Consider the following 17,069-nt stretch of genomic DNA (forward strand, 5'->3'; position numbering starts at 1 on the left):
ATTTGTCTCATGACAAAAGCAGAAGTAGCTTATCTTCTTTATATTTCCTGCTTCAGGACAGCTGTTTTGTTTTAGTTGATCTGGGATAAAAAAACCAACCAAACAAAAATAAATCACATTATTTTAAACAATGAAGAAAACACCTTCCAATTCAAGAAGCTCCTCGGGGACCCTCAACACTGGAGGAGGTATAAAAGCAGCTTATCAGACTTTTGACCAGAGGCCAAACTCTACAGTCCCCTCCAAAGTGTTCTGTCACAGTCCTACAGAGTCAGGCTTCAGAGTATATACATGTGCATCAGGGCAGGTTCTGGGCATGCATGAGACCTAGGCAGGGGAGGGAGAGTGTTCAGACAGAAATAGTAAACAGCTTGTGCTTCTTCTTGGATTCATCCTTTCTATTTCTTAAAATATCAGCAGTACAGCCTGCTCCTGTAGTTCTCACACAACAGCGTAAACTTCTGAGGTAGCAGGCTGCTGCTCCTTTCCATGTTCCAGTCCATGTAGGGAAGGATTACAAGCCAAACATGCGAACATAAAATGATATAAAATATAATTCTATATGGTTAAATATATAAAATATAAAATATAAAATATAAAATATAAAATATAAAATATAAAATATAAAATATAAAATATAAAATATAATATATAATATACAATATATAATATGCAATATATAATATATAATATATAATATATAATATATAATATATAATATATAATATATAATATATGATATATAATATATAATTACATTATATATTAAATATATTAATAATATAATATAATATGATATAATATAATTATATATTTATATATTATATTTTATATATTATATTTTATATATATGATTAAATATAATTCTATAAAATATCAATAATAAAATTATTCTTTTGAGATAAGTGGATCCAGCAGTGTCTATGAAGTTGCCTAAGTGTGTAGATGTTGCACTCTTAGTCCCCAGAGCCTGGGAGTAGCTGTTCAGCAGGTGTTTTTCAGTGTGGGGTTTTTTTTAGTTGTTTATGTTCCAACGTTTTTCATTATGACAGCATAAATAATAATAATAGTCCATTTATCACTTGTGGTTTGGTTGCTTTATTTTAATTTGTTTCTTCAGAATGGAGGAGAGTTTAATTAAATGCATTGGTTATAGATGTTTATCCTGTGTTCTAAGATCAAATGTGTCCATCAGAAGAGCTCCTGCATCTCTGGTGTATAGTTCACTAACCAAACCCATTAACTATTTGTCTCATCAGAATGTTCCTTAGGAACACCTTGCATGCAAAAATAAACATTAGAGAAGTCCTGTTTGCTTTCATGATGAGTCTTTCTGTTCTTTTCCATATCCATCACTATCTTCTTTGCTGTTTTCTTGTGCCACCTTTAGGCCCAGTCATCCTACTGGCATTCAGAATGCCAGGTTTGAGTCCATATGAACAGATCTGGCTCATGCAAAAGAGAAATGTCACTCACAGGTGGCATAGGATGCTCCTCAGATCCAAACTGCACAGCTGAAGTGCCAGCCTGGAGCAAGCAGGGATAGAGGAGTCATTCCATGATTTCATGTTTCTGTATTTCTCCAGTTTGCTGATACTAAAACTCAATTCAAATCTGGAGGTAAAATCCTCTGGTTTGTGTTCAGGGATCAGACTGGATGACCTTGCAGGGATCACTGGATAGCTAGTACCTTCCAGTCTTACTGTCTAGGAGCTGGATTCACACATTTTAAAAGGCCATTTTTCTATACCTTTGTCACAAAAAATGGAATCTGCAGTAAAGCCACTCTGGTCTCCTCTCCAAAAACAGAACAAATCTCAGCATACTGATATCAAGGGATAATGACTAACCTCCTAACAGCCCATCACACTTGTATTTTCCCTAATGTAGTAAAGAGATGCGTAAGCATTCTAAACTCTGCTTAAATGAAAAACAACTCTCTAGAGGCTGCTGGTTGGGTTTTGGTTTTATTTCATTGGAAAACTGATTTTTTACTTTTTTTCTCTTCCACGGTTTTGAAGAAATTGATTAGAATGTCAGTGGAAATGAGTTTGTGGAGAGGGCTGTCACTGGGTCTCTCAGCACTGGTTGTACTCTCATGGGGATCTGTAATGTTGTACAAAATGAGCAAACCCTGTGGTTGTTCCTGTGTTACTGCCACCTGGTATGTTCATAACATTGTAAAACAGTTTAGCAGGATTCTTTCCAGACACCAAAGTAAAATGTCTTTCCCTGCTTTCCAAAACAAAGCATGCATTTCCTCTTCTTTGGGCTTTTTTAAAGATTTCATGGAATTACACAGTGGTGTAGGTGAGATAGGAGGAAAGGAAGGGTTTGGCTTTTTCCTCCTTATTATTCTTGCTGCTTGGTTTTTTTATAGCTGAATGGTATCTAAGATTCAATGCTAGTCATTTTTCATCAGGATCATTACAGTATAGTCCTGAGCTCTGTTAGCTCCCTCCTGAGATACACTATCAAAATACACATATTTTTATTCTCTGTGCCAAACAAAAGGAGACTTGTATTTTTGAATTAATGAGTATTCTTTACTGATAAGCTCTTAGAGAGAATTTACTCAATCTAGGATGGCTAATCTTCTATGAAGGAGCAGCAATTGCTAGAGAAATCTAGAAATGGCACTTTATGCCAGACTATCATGTGCCTACTCTGCTGGATCTAAAGCTGTCCTGCTGTTCCTACTCTGAAAGGCTTGTTCACAATGGTGGTTGGTGACCATACTGAAACCTGAGGTATGACTCTACCCAGGGAATAATCCTTCTATATCAGTTGCTTTTAAGCACAAATCTTAAGCTAGATACCTGATACTTCATCAACATTGTTGCACATCAGGCAATCAAAAAGCTCTCACTGTCCCATGGTCAGCACTGTTCTTACATTTTCTCAAGTATCTTTGGCATCTGCCTCATAGTACTGTGTAATATATCTGAGAATATTTCTAATGTGCCACTTCATGGACAGGTGTTTAAAAACCTGCTGCTCCTCGCTCATCCCCAAGCCAAGACATACACAAAGCAGCTGCAGGCTCAAAAGCATTGAATATGATGTAAAAAAAAATGTACTACTTCTGTCTGATTCTGTGTGCTGGGAGCTTCCCTGCCTCTGTGCCCTCATATTGCACTGGTGGTTTCTACCCAAAGCACCATTGGATTCTCTTGGGCCAGGAGGCTGGGCTGGGTGGAACACTGACCTTGTGTAAAACTAGTGAATGCCGGAGTGTCCACTGGCTGGTGAAAAGGCCCAGCAAGAACTGCACAGAAGGCAAGATGTAGGCCAGTGACTCTGCTGTGACACAGAGCTGGGGTCTGGGAGCAGGCGTTCTGCCCAAGGACAAAGGCCAGGAACTGGAGCTAAGCCTGCAGCTGAATGACCACAAGGCAGTAGTGTGTTCCACTCCTCATCTGACAGAAAGGACAAGCCAGCAGTTACAAACCAGAGGACAGACCACCCATCCCAACAGGAGGCTGATTGCAGCCAGAGGCATGGCTTGATGGTGGCATTACCTTAGAAAGCTAATTGTCAACCCTGCCTAAGCTCAAGGCTTGGTCTGGTAATTGTGCAGTGGTTGATCTGTCCATTCACCTAAACCTGGGGGCTCTTAACCAGTGACCAAAATGCCCAGGATCTTCAGCATGCCATTCTCTCTCCAGAGAAATCTACTTCATTTTTTCCATCCTTGTCTTGTTAGAGGACTGTAATGGCTGTTGGGATCTTACATCCTTCTATTTCCATGTTTTCAAAGTCCAGGGAAAAGCTTCTGTGCTGTCACTAGAGCTTGCTTTTATTGCCTTCGTGTTCTCTGAATGTATTTGTGTATAAATTTGTTGAGCTGGTATTTTCATATGCATTTGTTTTTTATTTTTAGTTGAAGAGTGGACTTTTCAATGCCAGGCAGAGGGAGCATATTCTTATTTTCCATCAGACTGCCCACACTACTCTTATTAGAAAGCTGTGTGCACACATGCATCCTTCTTGTTAATGCCTCTTTTCCCAGAAAGGAACTTAGAAACCTCTCTGTCTTCAAAGCCACAGAGTCTGTGGTATGTGGTCTTCTGTCTGGCACGAAGCTGTCAGACCTTACCAGCTGTAGTTACTGGGCATCACGAGTTGAATTTTCATCAGAAACCAAAATTTTTATTCTTAGTGATTGCAATAAGTTAAAACAACTACACTGGTTGGTTGTGGTTTTTTCCCATCATGGTACTGAATTTACACTAATTACATTATTCTGAACTGACTTTTGAAACTTAATAAATTTGATCCATGAGAAAAAGTGTCTATAGTTACTATGATTACTTTTCTTGCAGTACATTTTGAAATTACTCTGCACCAGCACAGAGTGCTGCTGCATATGGACCACTAATCAAATTGCCTGATTAGGTGAAATTCTAGACTTTCAGCAAAGTTTCCTCAGGCCAATTGCAGTAATAATTATTACATCATTTCTTCTCAAGGGAATCACTCAAATGCTTTGGATATAATTTCATTTCTAAACTGACTGTATAATTAAATAATACAGTATAGCCAGTAGTAATCTTTCTCCATATTTAAATGCAAATTTTACCAGTTACCAGCAGGAGCCATAGCATCCCTAATTGGTTGCAGCTAATAATATATTATGGCTAAAAAATGTTAACATTAAGGCTATGAAGTCAAGCACTTAGAAGTTAGGCAGTGTCAGCATTAGTACTGGCCAGACAACTTCAATTTCCCTGCCATTTGTTTAAATGCAAGTTACAGTGTTTATGTACACAATAATTGTTCTTTTTTTCCTCTTAAGTCCACTGCCTCATTTAGTAAACTGGTAGTAATTGCAGATTTTTTTTATCTTTCTCATAAACAGCCTGGCTCCATGTCTTGTTTAACTCAAATTATCCAAGCATTGCACAGAACATTTTCATTCCTTTCATCCTCTGTGTGTCTATGGTGCTTTTGCCACACCTGAACACTATATCCAACAGGGATGTGAGTGTCAGGTAGCCTAACTCCTGTTTTTAGGGAGTCATGGAGTTTTAGGGACCCAGGCCCTTTTCATAGTAATGTAGGATGCTGAAGTGATTGCTAAGATGTGGGGAAGGTAAAACACATCTGGATAGATTATGCAAGCACAAGATGCTGAACAGAGAGATCCAGATTGCACTGGCAGGAATCCTGTGCAATTGCAATGGCAGAAATGCATCTTCCGTAGGGCCAGAAGAAAATAACTCATTTTCAATCACTTTTGAACAGTCAGATCTTAATCCCATTCTGTGTTTATAGTTGATAAACTCCCTGCTTTTCTTACAAAGTTGTCTGAAAAATGCTCACCAATGACAAAAGCTTTGGGATGCATTTTTCAGAAACGAGCATTTTCCAACTTTGCTATTACAAATACCATACCACACTTCATCATAGAATGGTAATAGAACAGTTTGGGTTGGAAGGAACCTTAAAGATCATCTTGTTCCAGCCCTCTGCCATGGGCAGGGACATCTTCCACTGGACCAGGTAACTCAGAGCTCCATCCATCTTGGTCTCAGACACAACCAGGGACATCCACAGCTCCTCTGGGGAACCTGATCCAGTGCTTCACCTCCTTCACAGTAAGGATTTTTTTCTAGAATGTGATCTAAACACACTCTCTTTCAATTGGAAGCCATTCCCCCTTGTCCTGTCTTGTCACTCCATGCTGTTGTAACTGGCCTCTCTCAGAGACAAATGCCGAGCTGTGCTGCAGAAGTGCTGAGCTCCCTGGCAGTAGCACCCTGGGCAGTTGGCTTGAAAACTGTGCTGAGAAAAGCTGGGCCAAACCTTGTTTGAGCAGCTTGCTCAGTGCCACGTGTATTACATCCTGAAGCAGGGACACAGGCCCTTCTCTGAGGCTATATGCAAATTCTTTGACAAAGAGATAATCTTTCTTCCTGTCAATCTTCCAACAGCCCTATATACTATCTGTCTTTTACAAAAATTACTCAAAGCTCTAGACAGACAAGTTTTACTTTGCCAAACCTGGAGTCATCGTCATTGCAGCCCCATCATGTATACAAAAAAAGCAGGGTTTTGAAGAAAAAAGTTTGGGGTTTATACTGAAAAATTATTTACTTTGCCTTAAAATCTGCTAACATCTCCTATGCTAGATCAAGTGGTATTACTCTGTGCCTTTTACCTTTTTTGTGGTCACAAAAAATTCTGAAATAGAAAAAACAGGATCCAGTCCTTTCCTTTGTGTCTTTAAAATGAGGATCTGCAATGACAAACAGTCTTGTACCAGAAGTATTTTTAGTGTTCATGAGTTTGAGTTTGAACTCTTATTGATCTGCTTGCTTGCCACATTTCTCTATAAATTCCTTTTTCAGAAGAACCCTGAAAGCCAGTTTCTACCATTAGAGGCATATAAACCAAAGAGGAATGATTGCAGTTACTGATTTAATTCACAGGTTGTAATATGTAGCAACCTGAATTTTTATTTTAAAGGCTCTCTGAGAGAAAGTTTTTCTTGTTTATTGGTAAAATAGCCAAGGCAGTAAACCCCTCTTGTTCTACTGCAAAATGACATTTCTGAGGGCACCACAGGGGCTGTACCCAGTCTGGGCCCTGGCAATCCCCAGGGAATTTCCCACAGCTCCTGACAGTAAGGCAGGAAATTCCTGTTAGCCAGCAGTTGCAAAATCATTATTTCAGTTTGCACTTCTGGAACTGAATGTTTTGATTACTCACAAATCCTGCTTTAGAGGCCTGCATCTCTTCTTTAATTCCATAGACACACATTAATTTCAGCAAGTATATAGCTCAATGCACACCTTTGATTTTCCATTTGTTGTTGATTAATTTCTTTCTAATCTACTGGACAATTGCTATTTACTCTAAACTTGCATATAGATGCATCTTGTTGGTTAGTAGAGTTAATATACCATAGAGAAAAACTTGTTTATTAGTTGACTTAAAGATGCTGTATACTTTTTTTAAAAGTGTATTTATGAAATATTTTGCATTTAAAATAATTTATTAGGCAAGACAAACATTAACTATAGCAATGAAATTGATGTATTGATTAATGAAATTGATTTTTTCATTCTGGTCACTAAGGGCAATATGCTATAGTTGATACAATTTGGCTTAAAAGCTCTCAATCTGCTTGATCATTTTGGAATACATCAGCAAGAATTCATCTGTAACTTTAAATGCCTACTGTGTTCTTCAAATCTGCCCTAATGCCCTTTGTGTTCTTAAAATTTGTCTATCACACCGTTTGCAACCTGATTTTATTTTCTGCAACAGGAAAAAATGCAGCCAATTCTTCTTGATCACTTTTTCAAACTAAAACAGATTATTCCAAGTAAAGAAATTTTTCTCTCAGAACTTTCATACAGAGCTAAAAGTCAAAGTTGTCTGAAAGCTGGTGCTGAATTCAGTGACCCACCTGATCCCTTATGTCTTATGTGACTAAGGTCATTCTTTTTCTTAACTCTAGAAACTAAGAACTTACGTTTTTGACAGCAGGAATTATAATGTTCTCATTATTTTTAAAAATGAAAGAAATGAAATACACATGCATGTAAGTATGCCTCAGTTTGTAGGAGTGTGACAGAATCAATCATGAAACAGGCTCATTTCGCAGTCAGCATTACAGTAGTTTTCTCCCTGATTCCATATATAATTAAACCAAAGCAGCCCTTAACTGAAAAATTTAAGAAGGCTTGTTTGTTGCATTATTTTAATATATTTAAGTTACTTACTAGACTATAAAAAGATATATGTGGAGAAGAGAAAATTATTCAAGCCCATAGTCCAACTAGAGATTAATGCCTGAAAAGTATATCAGTCTGATGCCTACTGACTTCATCACTTTATTCCATTGCTTGATACTTTGACAAAGTGAGCTTTGTGTTTGCCATGCTTATACAATCAGTATACAACTGAAAAGCATATCAAATATTGTTTAAAATTATAGCAGGTAGATGTGTTAATACAGTCTAAAACCAAAGGGTTTTCATCTTTAAATTGCCTACTGACAGATGAGAGCCAAAATAATTCTTTCTGACAGCCATTTCAGCTGAATGTGGGTAAACTGTTTAGCTTGAGAAAAAATATTTGGAATGTTCTAATTAGCAACTGGATTTCTGCAGAGATTTACAACCAGCTGGACTCGGACGTGGATGCTGGATGAAGCCAGGTTGGTTCTGGCGTGCACTGCAGCAGTGAGAAACAGGAGCCAACATTGGCTTTTCAGCAGATTACTCTGAAATCACAGAATTGTAACTAAAACATCATTAGCCCAGTGTTTTGTTTTTGAAACTGAGGCTGGGGCTAGTCCAGGTCTCGCTGAAATGTTTTAGGATTTTTGCCACAGGTTTTGGGCAATTGGCCCTCTTTGAGTTCTGAACATCTAAGAACTGTTTTACAATTACTGATCGCCTAAAACATTTCTATTCAGTGTCTCTTAAAGATTTAGATACTGCTATCAGCAGAATCATTACCACAAAGTCAAATCTCTTGATTTTATAACTGCCTGCTATTTACTTTATTATTTTTGGTGAACTACAGTTACTCAGACTTGCAATGCCCTCTATTATATAGCCAACTGAATGTTTTCCTGTTTAGGGTTAGCCATGAAAGAGCATTTATTTTTTAAAGTCATTCCACATGTTCACATCCTTTGTTTGCACAGCTGTAAAAGAAGATAACTTAATGGAAAGAATAGTCTTTCAAACAAGAAAGAATCATCTTCCAAGATCGCCATTTCACTTCCTTTGTGCTCCAGCAGCATCTATAGCTTCATTATTAGGTTTCCTTGGGCTTCTGAAATGAAAATCAATGTTTTCCTTATTATGTGGCATAGATTAGGTTTTCAGGTTGATGATACCTGCAGATCTGCTCTATGTGAGTGCACAAAGTATGTAATTTATTGACAGCTGGAAAGCATTTTGGCATTACTACATTTTAACATTACTAATTGTCACCATGTTTCTCACGTGCTGTAAGACTGCGGGTGTCCCTAAGTGAACAAGACTTTCACATGGAATGCAGCTGTCTACATCTCTTATTAACTGTGATATGTTGTAAAGCATAGTTTTATATAAAAATAATTCAATTTCTCTTCAAATACATAATTTTTCTGAAAGTGAAGAATGTGGGGTTTAGTAGCATGATTTTCAAGTCATTGTTGAATAATTTCCTTGTAAGAAATCATCAAATCATTCTTCAATGAGGTCTACAGGTAGGAAATAAAACTAATTTAAACACATTCTAATCACAGAACATAGCAGAATGAATGCTACTAAATGCAAGCCAATAGTATTTGGTGGAATGGGTTGAAACCATTGATACTTTTATAATGTCTGCTCTCATATGTGCATGGCAAAAATATCATAGCCCAGAGAACCACTAGTCTGGAAAAATCAGCATCTGGATCTTCTTGTTTATCCCAGCAGATGGGAACAATCTGACTCCATCCAGTTCTTTGAGCCTCACTGTGGAAAACATGATATGATCATTTAATATGATTTTCATTAGAACACATAAACTTTACTAGTCACCTTTTTTTTTTCTTTCCTAATGTGACAGTGCTGTCAAATGTATCAGGAAATGTGTCAATTCAGATAAAAATTGCATGTAAATATTTCCTGATATTTTCCAGTCAGTGATGCATTTCGTTATTATACTAATTTTCTTTGCAGTCTATTTGAGGCCTGAATGACCTGAGCGTGTCTAATTGTGTACATAATGGTCACACATTTCTGTGTGCAGTGAATGTTGTTGCCTCAGGCACGGCTGTGTGAGGACAGGGCTGTGAGAAAGCTTGAATGGGGGTTTGAAAAATCATCTACTCAGTTCTCCTTCAGCCTGCTGCCCATTCCTGCCCTGCTTCCCACCTGCTGCTCTGTGCGTGCAGCCAGGTACTGCACACCAGTTGCTATGCCCAGCACTGTGGTCTGCCTTTGCAGCATCTCCCTTTCTGTAACCACACTGTAAACTTCCCTCTCTGGGAACAGGAACTCCATGCTGCAGGCAGGTTCCACTGAGGGGCTGAGCAGATGTTCTGGAGCACATTGGGTTTGTACTTAGGAGAGTGAAGTGTTCTGTTGACGTATTTTTCTCCCTGTAAGAAGAGGATCTAGGACTTGGACTGTTTAAAAATTCTGTGAGAGACTGTCAGCACTCTCACAAAACTCTGTGGGAAGTGAGAGGTGATGTGATGTCCATAGTAAAGCCTGGGGATTCCAGATGTCACTTCCTGGCTTTGCATTTTTGGTTTCTCATGAGGCACCATGTTCAGTGCTAGGGCTGAGATCTTGTCCTTAACAATGTCTCACAGGCTTGTTAGATACCAGGTACTATGAGTTTAGTGTTGTAAAATCTTCTTGACTTTTCAGAATAATTTGGTGCTTACTAATTTGAGTTAATACAGGTTATTTACAAGACAAAAGAGTGCTGAAGATCTTTTTCATCTCTGACTGTTTTCATTTGAGAGGAAATCGATGATTGCAAATACAAAGAATTTCTTTGTCACAAAAAATTGGCATCTTCAGGCATGTTTGACAATGTCCTTGTTACAAAGCCAAGCCCAGTGGTCTTTTCAAACATCAGCGTATCCAACATTTGTGGTTTTCTTGTCATTAAATTTTTTTGGACAGCATCTTTTTTTACTTCTGAATACTGATTTTTTTCATTCTCAGTCCTCTTTAATTTACAGATATAAAAAACCTTTCATTCCTACTGCATATGCTTTGGACAGCTTCCATTATTCCGCTATTCAGACCCCAAGGAAAGGTTTAATTCTTTATATTTCATTATTCTCTATAGTTCTTACAAAGGGAGAACAGCAGCTTCTATGTCTCTCAGTAGGCCATAGCCTTTCACCTATAGCAATAGGTAGAGGTTGCTAGTAGAAATGTTCATTACAGCCTTTAAATTTGAATTATGCAATGAGAAATCACTGAACTTACAAAACCATCCACTGTCAATACCAATTAACTAATGAAAAGACTGGAAATTTTGTGTTGGCTATCAAGGAATTTCCTGGGTCTTTATTCAACCCAGTCAGAAATTCTGGCTCACCTGTGAGAAAGCAAAGCTGCAGAGAATATTCATTAAAAATATCACTGGTAGAATAAACAGCAAGATTCATCTCCCATGGCCTGGCCAAAAGAATGGGATACACATAGGTTATAAAAAAGTAGTGTGGGATTAACATGGACTACTTAGTACGTCTGCATAGGCATATTTGAGGGGAGGTGTGAGGTGTTGACAGCTCAGTTCAGTGTCCTGCATTGAAGAACAATCTCCAGACAGCTGGAAATACCACTGACATGTTGGCAGCTCAAGTATCACCAAGATGTTCTTGTAAAGTAGTTTGCACATTTTCAGTACTTAAAATTTTTACAACAACATCTTTTGAGAGGACTACATGAAAGACCAACTTGTATCACTGAGCAGACACTCAGAACTATGACCACAACAGAGAGAAATTAGGTTAAGTGTTCTGACAAAAGCATATGTTGTTGGATTGCTTGAAGACAGAATTTGATGTGTCTGTCAATTAAAATCAGAGTATGCTGGCACAAAGCCAGTAGATTTCTTTGTTCCCTTGCACCTCCTTTGCTTTAATTGGCTGGGTGATAGAACACAATCATCTAGCCTTGATGTACTGTAACTCACATATTAACAGGAGTGATAACATTTCTGAAGAAGATATGAGTAAGAAGAACTATTATTTTAATATAAAATCTCAGCACAGCAGCCCTTAGACATAGCTATGAGAACCCTAGGACCAGACTTACACTCAGAGGAGGCTGGGTGTGGGGAATTGCCGGGGTCGGCTGTTACTTGTCTCTGCCCCAGCATGGGAAAAGGTGGTTCTGGGCAGGCCATGCTCTCGAAGAAGGAGTCTGGACTCTTGCTTTTGGTCTTCAGTTGAGTTTATTGTTCCTTATCTACAAAGTTTTTCTGTCTGTTCAGCCGAGGTCTGATCAGCAAGACAGCCAAAGGCACTCTCCCCCGTCCACGGGGCGGTTGTCTCTTTTATAGTAAAAACTACATATTAGATATTTACCTTCAATTTCCAATACTTTTCGCCCTTGTTGGCAAGTGCACTTTCACTATGAACCAATCCACACAAGCCAACATCATCCTGAACATGGATGCCAGGAGAAGAAAGAAGAAGGACAGGGCATGCCCAAATTCCTCCATCTTGGGACTCCCAACCCATGTACAGAATTCCAAACCCCCCTGTACAACATATAAAACCCCCCTGTACAGTGCATTATAATTCAAGTTTTATCAAGTGAATATCATCCCCTCACCATTCAGGCCTGAAATTCTCTCATTTCCTCACATTCAGGTGTCACTTCTTTAGAAGGATCAAAGTCAAGCCACCAGGTAATTTTGGCAACATTCCAGGACCTCCGAGCCCCCCAAGGGTTGTCTCAGTAGCTCTGGACATCTGGAGTGATGTACTGAGTTCCCACAGGGAATGGCCTCAAAAACTGCTCTTGGCCAACCTCGTAAAGGTGACACCAGATTCAACATGGCCTAAATTGTTCCAGGACATTTAATTAATCTGTACTAAAAAATCTCTGATGTTAAAGACCTCACATGACCTCACCTGCCTTCCCAGGCACTCTTTTCTGCTGTTCTTACTGTTAGGAAGTTTTTCTTAGTGTCTAGCACCAAACTTTTATGCTGCAGGGTTGTTTTTTTTCTCCATACTTAAAACTGACTTTACCGTAATGCTGGAGGGAAGGTAGAAGAAATAAATTAAGTGATTTTGGGGGTATAAAAAGCACTTTGTGTGGGTGCACCTTTTTCTGGCAAAGATGAGTTTTGTACTCAGTACAGCAGTACTGTTTTTGTATTTCTGAGAGACTGGAATGGTCTCTTCCTGATAAAAAGTGCATAAATTGGCACAGCTGCCCTTGCAAACCACTGTCAAAACAAATCTTATCTAAGCACCCATTCAAGTAGCGTCAAGGCTTTGTAATTTTGGATTCACATGAACATTAAGCTGTAATTAACTTGAGAGAAGTTCTTGGCTATTGTCTCATGAGAGCTGAGGGTGGCAGGCCCCTTTTACATAAGTTCTTCTACAGGGACAATGACCCAGGGACTCTCTTGAGCATTATTTCAAGTAAAAATGTGTTAAGACATTAAACACAGACCCAACTCTAAAGTTTCCATGACATTCAGAGTATCAGGAAGAAGGTATTCTGGACAAAGACCCTGATGCAGAGGCAAATGGTACTCACAAATTTCACAAGGATATTTCTGACCAGCTCCAGATCCATCAGGATTTGGGAGAATCGGAATTGTTCCTGTGAATGCCTTGTTTCCATCTTCAATTCTGTCTGAAGGGTTTTCTAGACAAGTCTGATGATGGGGGTGTGGTTACTTAGCAAAAAGGCAACTTTAACTCCTGATTCTGCAGTTCAGTGGCTGAGGGTCTTCATGTCTGTGTCCACATATGCATGTTTTGTGTAATGCCACACAGAGTTTCAGAGCAACTGTTTATATTCAAAACAAGATGCTTATATTTCTACTTCCCTCTGCCCATCACATATGGGCAGAAACATTCCTTCTTCTGTGGGTTTTCAGAAATACTTTGTATCTGGATATCTTTCTGTCCACACAGAGAATAAAGAATGAAGGAAATGCAGGGAGATGTCCATTACACTGACATTGAGAATATATATTTCCCTTCTTACCCTAGTCTAAGCTGAATCCATTAAACTATAATGATGCACATGTTCAGCAATTTTTCAGTAGCTGCTGAGAGGTGCTTGTGTTTTCTGAGTCTAAATGTTATTGTCTCACCATGTGATGTTTGAATGCTGCACTAGTCCACATTTTCCATCTCTTTTTTTTTTTTTTAATTCTGGGAATGTTTCTGAACTTCTTAATGTTGTTGAGAGCCCACAGACCTTGATTATTCAAGGTTGATTATTTGGATTATGGTTCTAATATTTCAGAAAAGATTCATTGACTTGCTTTTGTCTTCTCCCTGGAGCATTTACTATCACCAGAGCAGAGATCTGGAAACTGACAACACCACCTGGAACCAAACTCTGTGAAAGGGTATTTAAACAAGAATTTCTTGCTTGGAGGCCATGAGAGAGTTCTGTTGATTTCTAATCTTGTTGTGTTCCTTTTCTAAATGTTTTGACATATCTTCAACTGGTATAAATTAGCATCATCAGTGAAAAAGAAAAGCTTCTTAAAATGTCTTGAAAATTTGTCCATTTAGCAATGAAGGTTTTAAGCTAAAAACAACCAAAACCAAACAAACCCAACCAAAAAAAGAGCTAAACTAAACCAAAGCATAACCAGGCATATCAGTTTTGTTCTTCCTGCCTTTGTATCTAACGGGTGTTGAGCTATTTTAAAAGTACTATAGGCTAATTATTTTAGAGTTGGAGATCTTCTTTTAGTATTTTGCCATTTTGGTAGGTTGAGGCTATCCTTTTCAGACAGCACTGGCATTTAGGTACCTGTGTTATCCATGGCCCTTCCTCAGCACAGGACAGACTTAACTAAGATGCATCTCAGCTTTAGGGATCTAAAAATAACAGATGGGATCCATCTGCCTGCCATGCATAGGAAGGAAGCAGCCTGCTCCCTTCAGCTACTTGATGTTATCTTCAGCCTCAGGATGTTATCATCTTCAGCCTCAGGATGTTATCTGACTTCTCCTTAAGAAACAAAAATAGTTGTGAAGAAATGAAACCTTGCAAATACCTTGCAGCAATTGTAGAGCTTCTTTACCTTATTTCCAGTAGCTTTATTAGGATGAATTTGTGTGTTATCCAGGGCTTGATTTGGTAGCCAGCCTTCCCAGTGTGCTTGTTAATGGCTTCATTCAGTAGCATATTTGACAAAGCCATTTTTAGTTCATGTTGTATTTTCAGGAAACCAATTCAGTTTCCAGGTTGTTAGTTTTTAACAGGTATTGATGGAACAGGTGAGGAGTAGCTGAGGCATCAATACCCACCGTTGTTGTAGGTGTGTTTTTAGGTTATGTGTTACTGAGTGAATGTTACAGTATCACAGCCTGTATAACACCCATTCCAAGCCTTGTGAAAAATTCTTTGCTGCTGTAATTTGTTCTTGCCTGACAAGAACAGCCAGCATGAGCTAGGGTTATTTGCACAGCTGCAGCCAGTTCTGGTACTCTTATTCATTGAAAAATAAACTTCTGCTACAATGTCCATGGAGTTTCTGAAACACTAAATAACTAGTAAAATACTAATAAAATAAAATACTACTACTGTTTGCATCACTGTAGGGATGCATCACTGCCAAAATGTTCTCCTAGCATTACCTTATCATCCTGGTGTTTCACTTTCTTGCCAACTGCTGATAGCAACTGAAGTGTGACACACAATTGTTCTATTTCTGAACACTAAATAAGTGCAATAAACTGAATTCTCCACAAAGCATTAATAAAAAAAATAAAAACTATAAATCCATGGAACATCCATACCACAAAAAGTGCTAAATTATTTTCATTTTTTATGTTTCATTTTAGTCTTGGAACTGAACCAGGTGATTGTTCCCACTTATGGAACTGTGCCAGACCAGCAAAACCTTCATACTCCTGAATGGGTGGGTACCTGTTTACTTTAATTGTGAATACCTGTAAAATCTTCTCCTGTAGGTATGCAGCAGTCCACTAGCTGTTCCAGAAGACTAGCATTCCTTTGCATTTGCATCACATGCAGCTCATCTTTGTGATTAAATCTAAGTTGCTGTAATCCCCATTTCCCTAAAGGTACCTGAAGTAATTGGCTCAGCTCTGCAAGCACAGGTTGTCACAGGCACTGGACTCAATTATAAGTGACCCATATAAATTCACTATAAACTGATACATACACACACACCTCCTCTCTCTATGTAATTTTGTTCACAAATGTATAGGATTTCTCTGTGTGTATACAAGAATAAGTAGTTCTGAATATATCCTACATATAAACACACATACCCAAGAAAGCTCTAAGAAAGCTTGGAGACACCAAGAAATTCCTTACTCCAGAGATTGAACTGGCAGGAAAAAGAAAAACCTGGAGGTGTCCATTCCCTTTGTCCAAAGTTCAAGGTTCCCAGCTCACCTAAGATTTTCTGCAGCTGAAAGGCTGCTGGCTCTATCTCAAGAGCCCCTGCCTCAGATGTCATAGGAAACCCATATCCAAAGTAACTGGAAATTGTTTTCCTTCTGGGAGGTGGGCATCCTCACCTCCCCTGACCCTGTGTTTTGCAGCAAGGTGTTAATTTGAAGCTGTTTAAGCATTTTTGAAGCATGAGGTGCAATCAAGAGTTTCCATTTCCCAACTGAGTGCCTAGACTTTGATGTTATAAAAATCCTTATTTTAGAGTCTCCTTGTGGTTCATTGATTTTTTTACGTACTTTTACAAAGTGAAATAGTATCAAAACAGCTGGAATGCTGTATACCTTGTGGTTAGAACAGTCTCCTCTGAACAGTCTTGGTAGAATTTATTTTTATTTCTACTGAAAATTGGTGGTCAAAATTGATTTTTGTTTTTGGTTACTCATGTTTACCAGCAATCGTAGTTTCTTCTCAGTTTTAGCAGCATCTCTGCACTGCTCCTTCTGTGCCAAGTCCTCCGTATTGATCTAGATAGTTTCAGTGGGTTGGAGGAGACAGAAAGACAAAATTGACATCTCCTGAACCTCTGCTAAGTGCATTAGGGCTAATTGTAGCTAGCAGCAGAGACTGAAGAGGAAGCCTGACCTGAAACGGTTGAATGGAAGGGAAGTAGTGTGCCTTTTGTCTAAACTTGGATCGTGTGTTGCAGCCAGAAGTATTCTGGAAATTTGATTTGATTTTACAAGTTCTTATGAGGAGCCAAAACTAAGTAAATTATTGGTTAATAGAAACAGTCCTGTTCTTTTTATGGTGCTTTCTGTAATTATGGGACCATAAGCTAAGTTTGCCACAAGATTCCTGCCTCATTTGGCACATGAATAGGACAATTATCTCCAAAAAGCTAAAAATCTGTGAGGATATTGTTTGTGGTACTTCATAAAGCTTTAAATGTGGCAGGAAATTGCAGCAAAGGAA

General features: G+C 38.5%; 1 protein-coding gene across 4 annotated transcripts in view; it reads left to right on the forward strand.

Annotated features, from left to right (window-relative positions):
* The window catches only part of ANO6 (anoctamin 6), a 78,738-nt gene that overhangs the window by 19,218 nt on the left and 42,451 nt on the right, over positions 1–17,069 (forward strand). For 3 of the 4 annotated variants that reach the window (XM_064422500.1, XM_064422497.1, XM_064422498.1), the window contains exon 2: positions 15,518–15,594. The exons of the other annotated variant lie outside the window; for it this stretch is intronic. Coding sequence is in view for 2 of the 3 variants with exons in the window: in XM_064422497.1 (XP_064278567.1) it covers positions 15,518–15,594 (77 nt within the window). In the remaining variant the exon portion in view is untranslated. The remainder of the gene's footprint in view (positions 1–15,517; positions 15,595–17,069) is intronic. 4 annotated transcript variants of the gene reach the window in all.

The sequence above is a fragment of the Passer domesticus genome, chromosome 5 (genome assembly GCF_036417665.1).
Source record: "Passer domesticus isolate bPasDom1 chromosome 5, bPasDom1.hap1, whole genome shotgun sequence".
NCBI lineage: Eukaryota > Metazoa > Chordata > Aves > Passeriformes > Passeridae > Passer > Passer domesticus.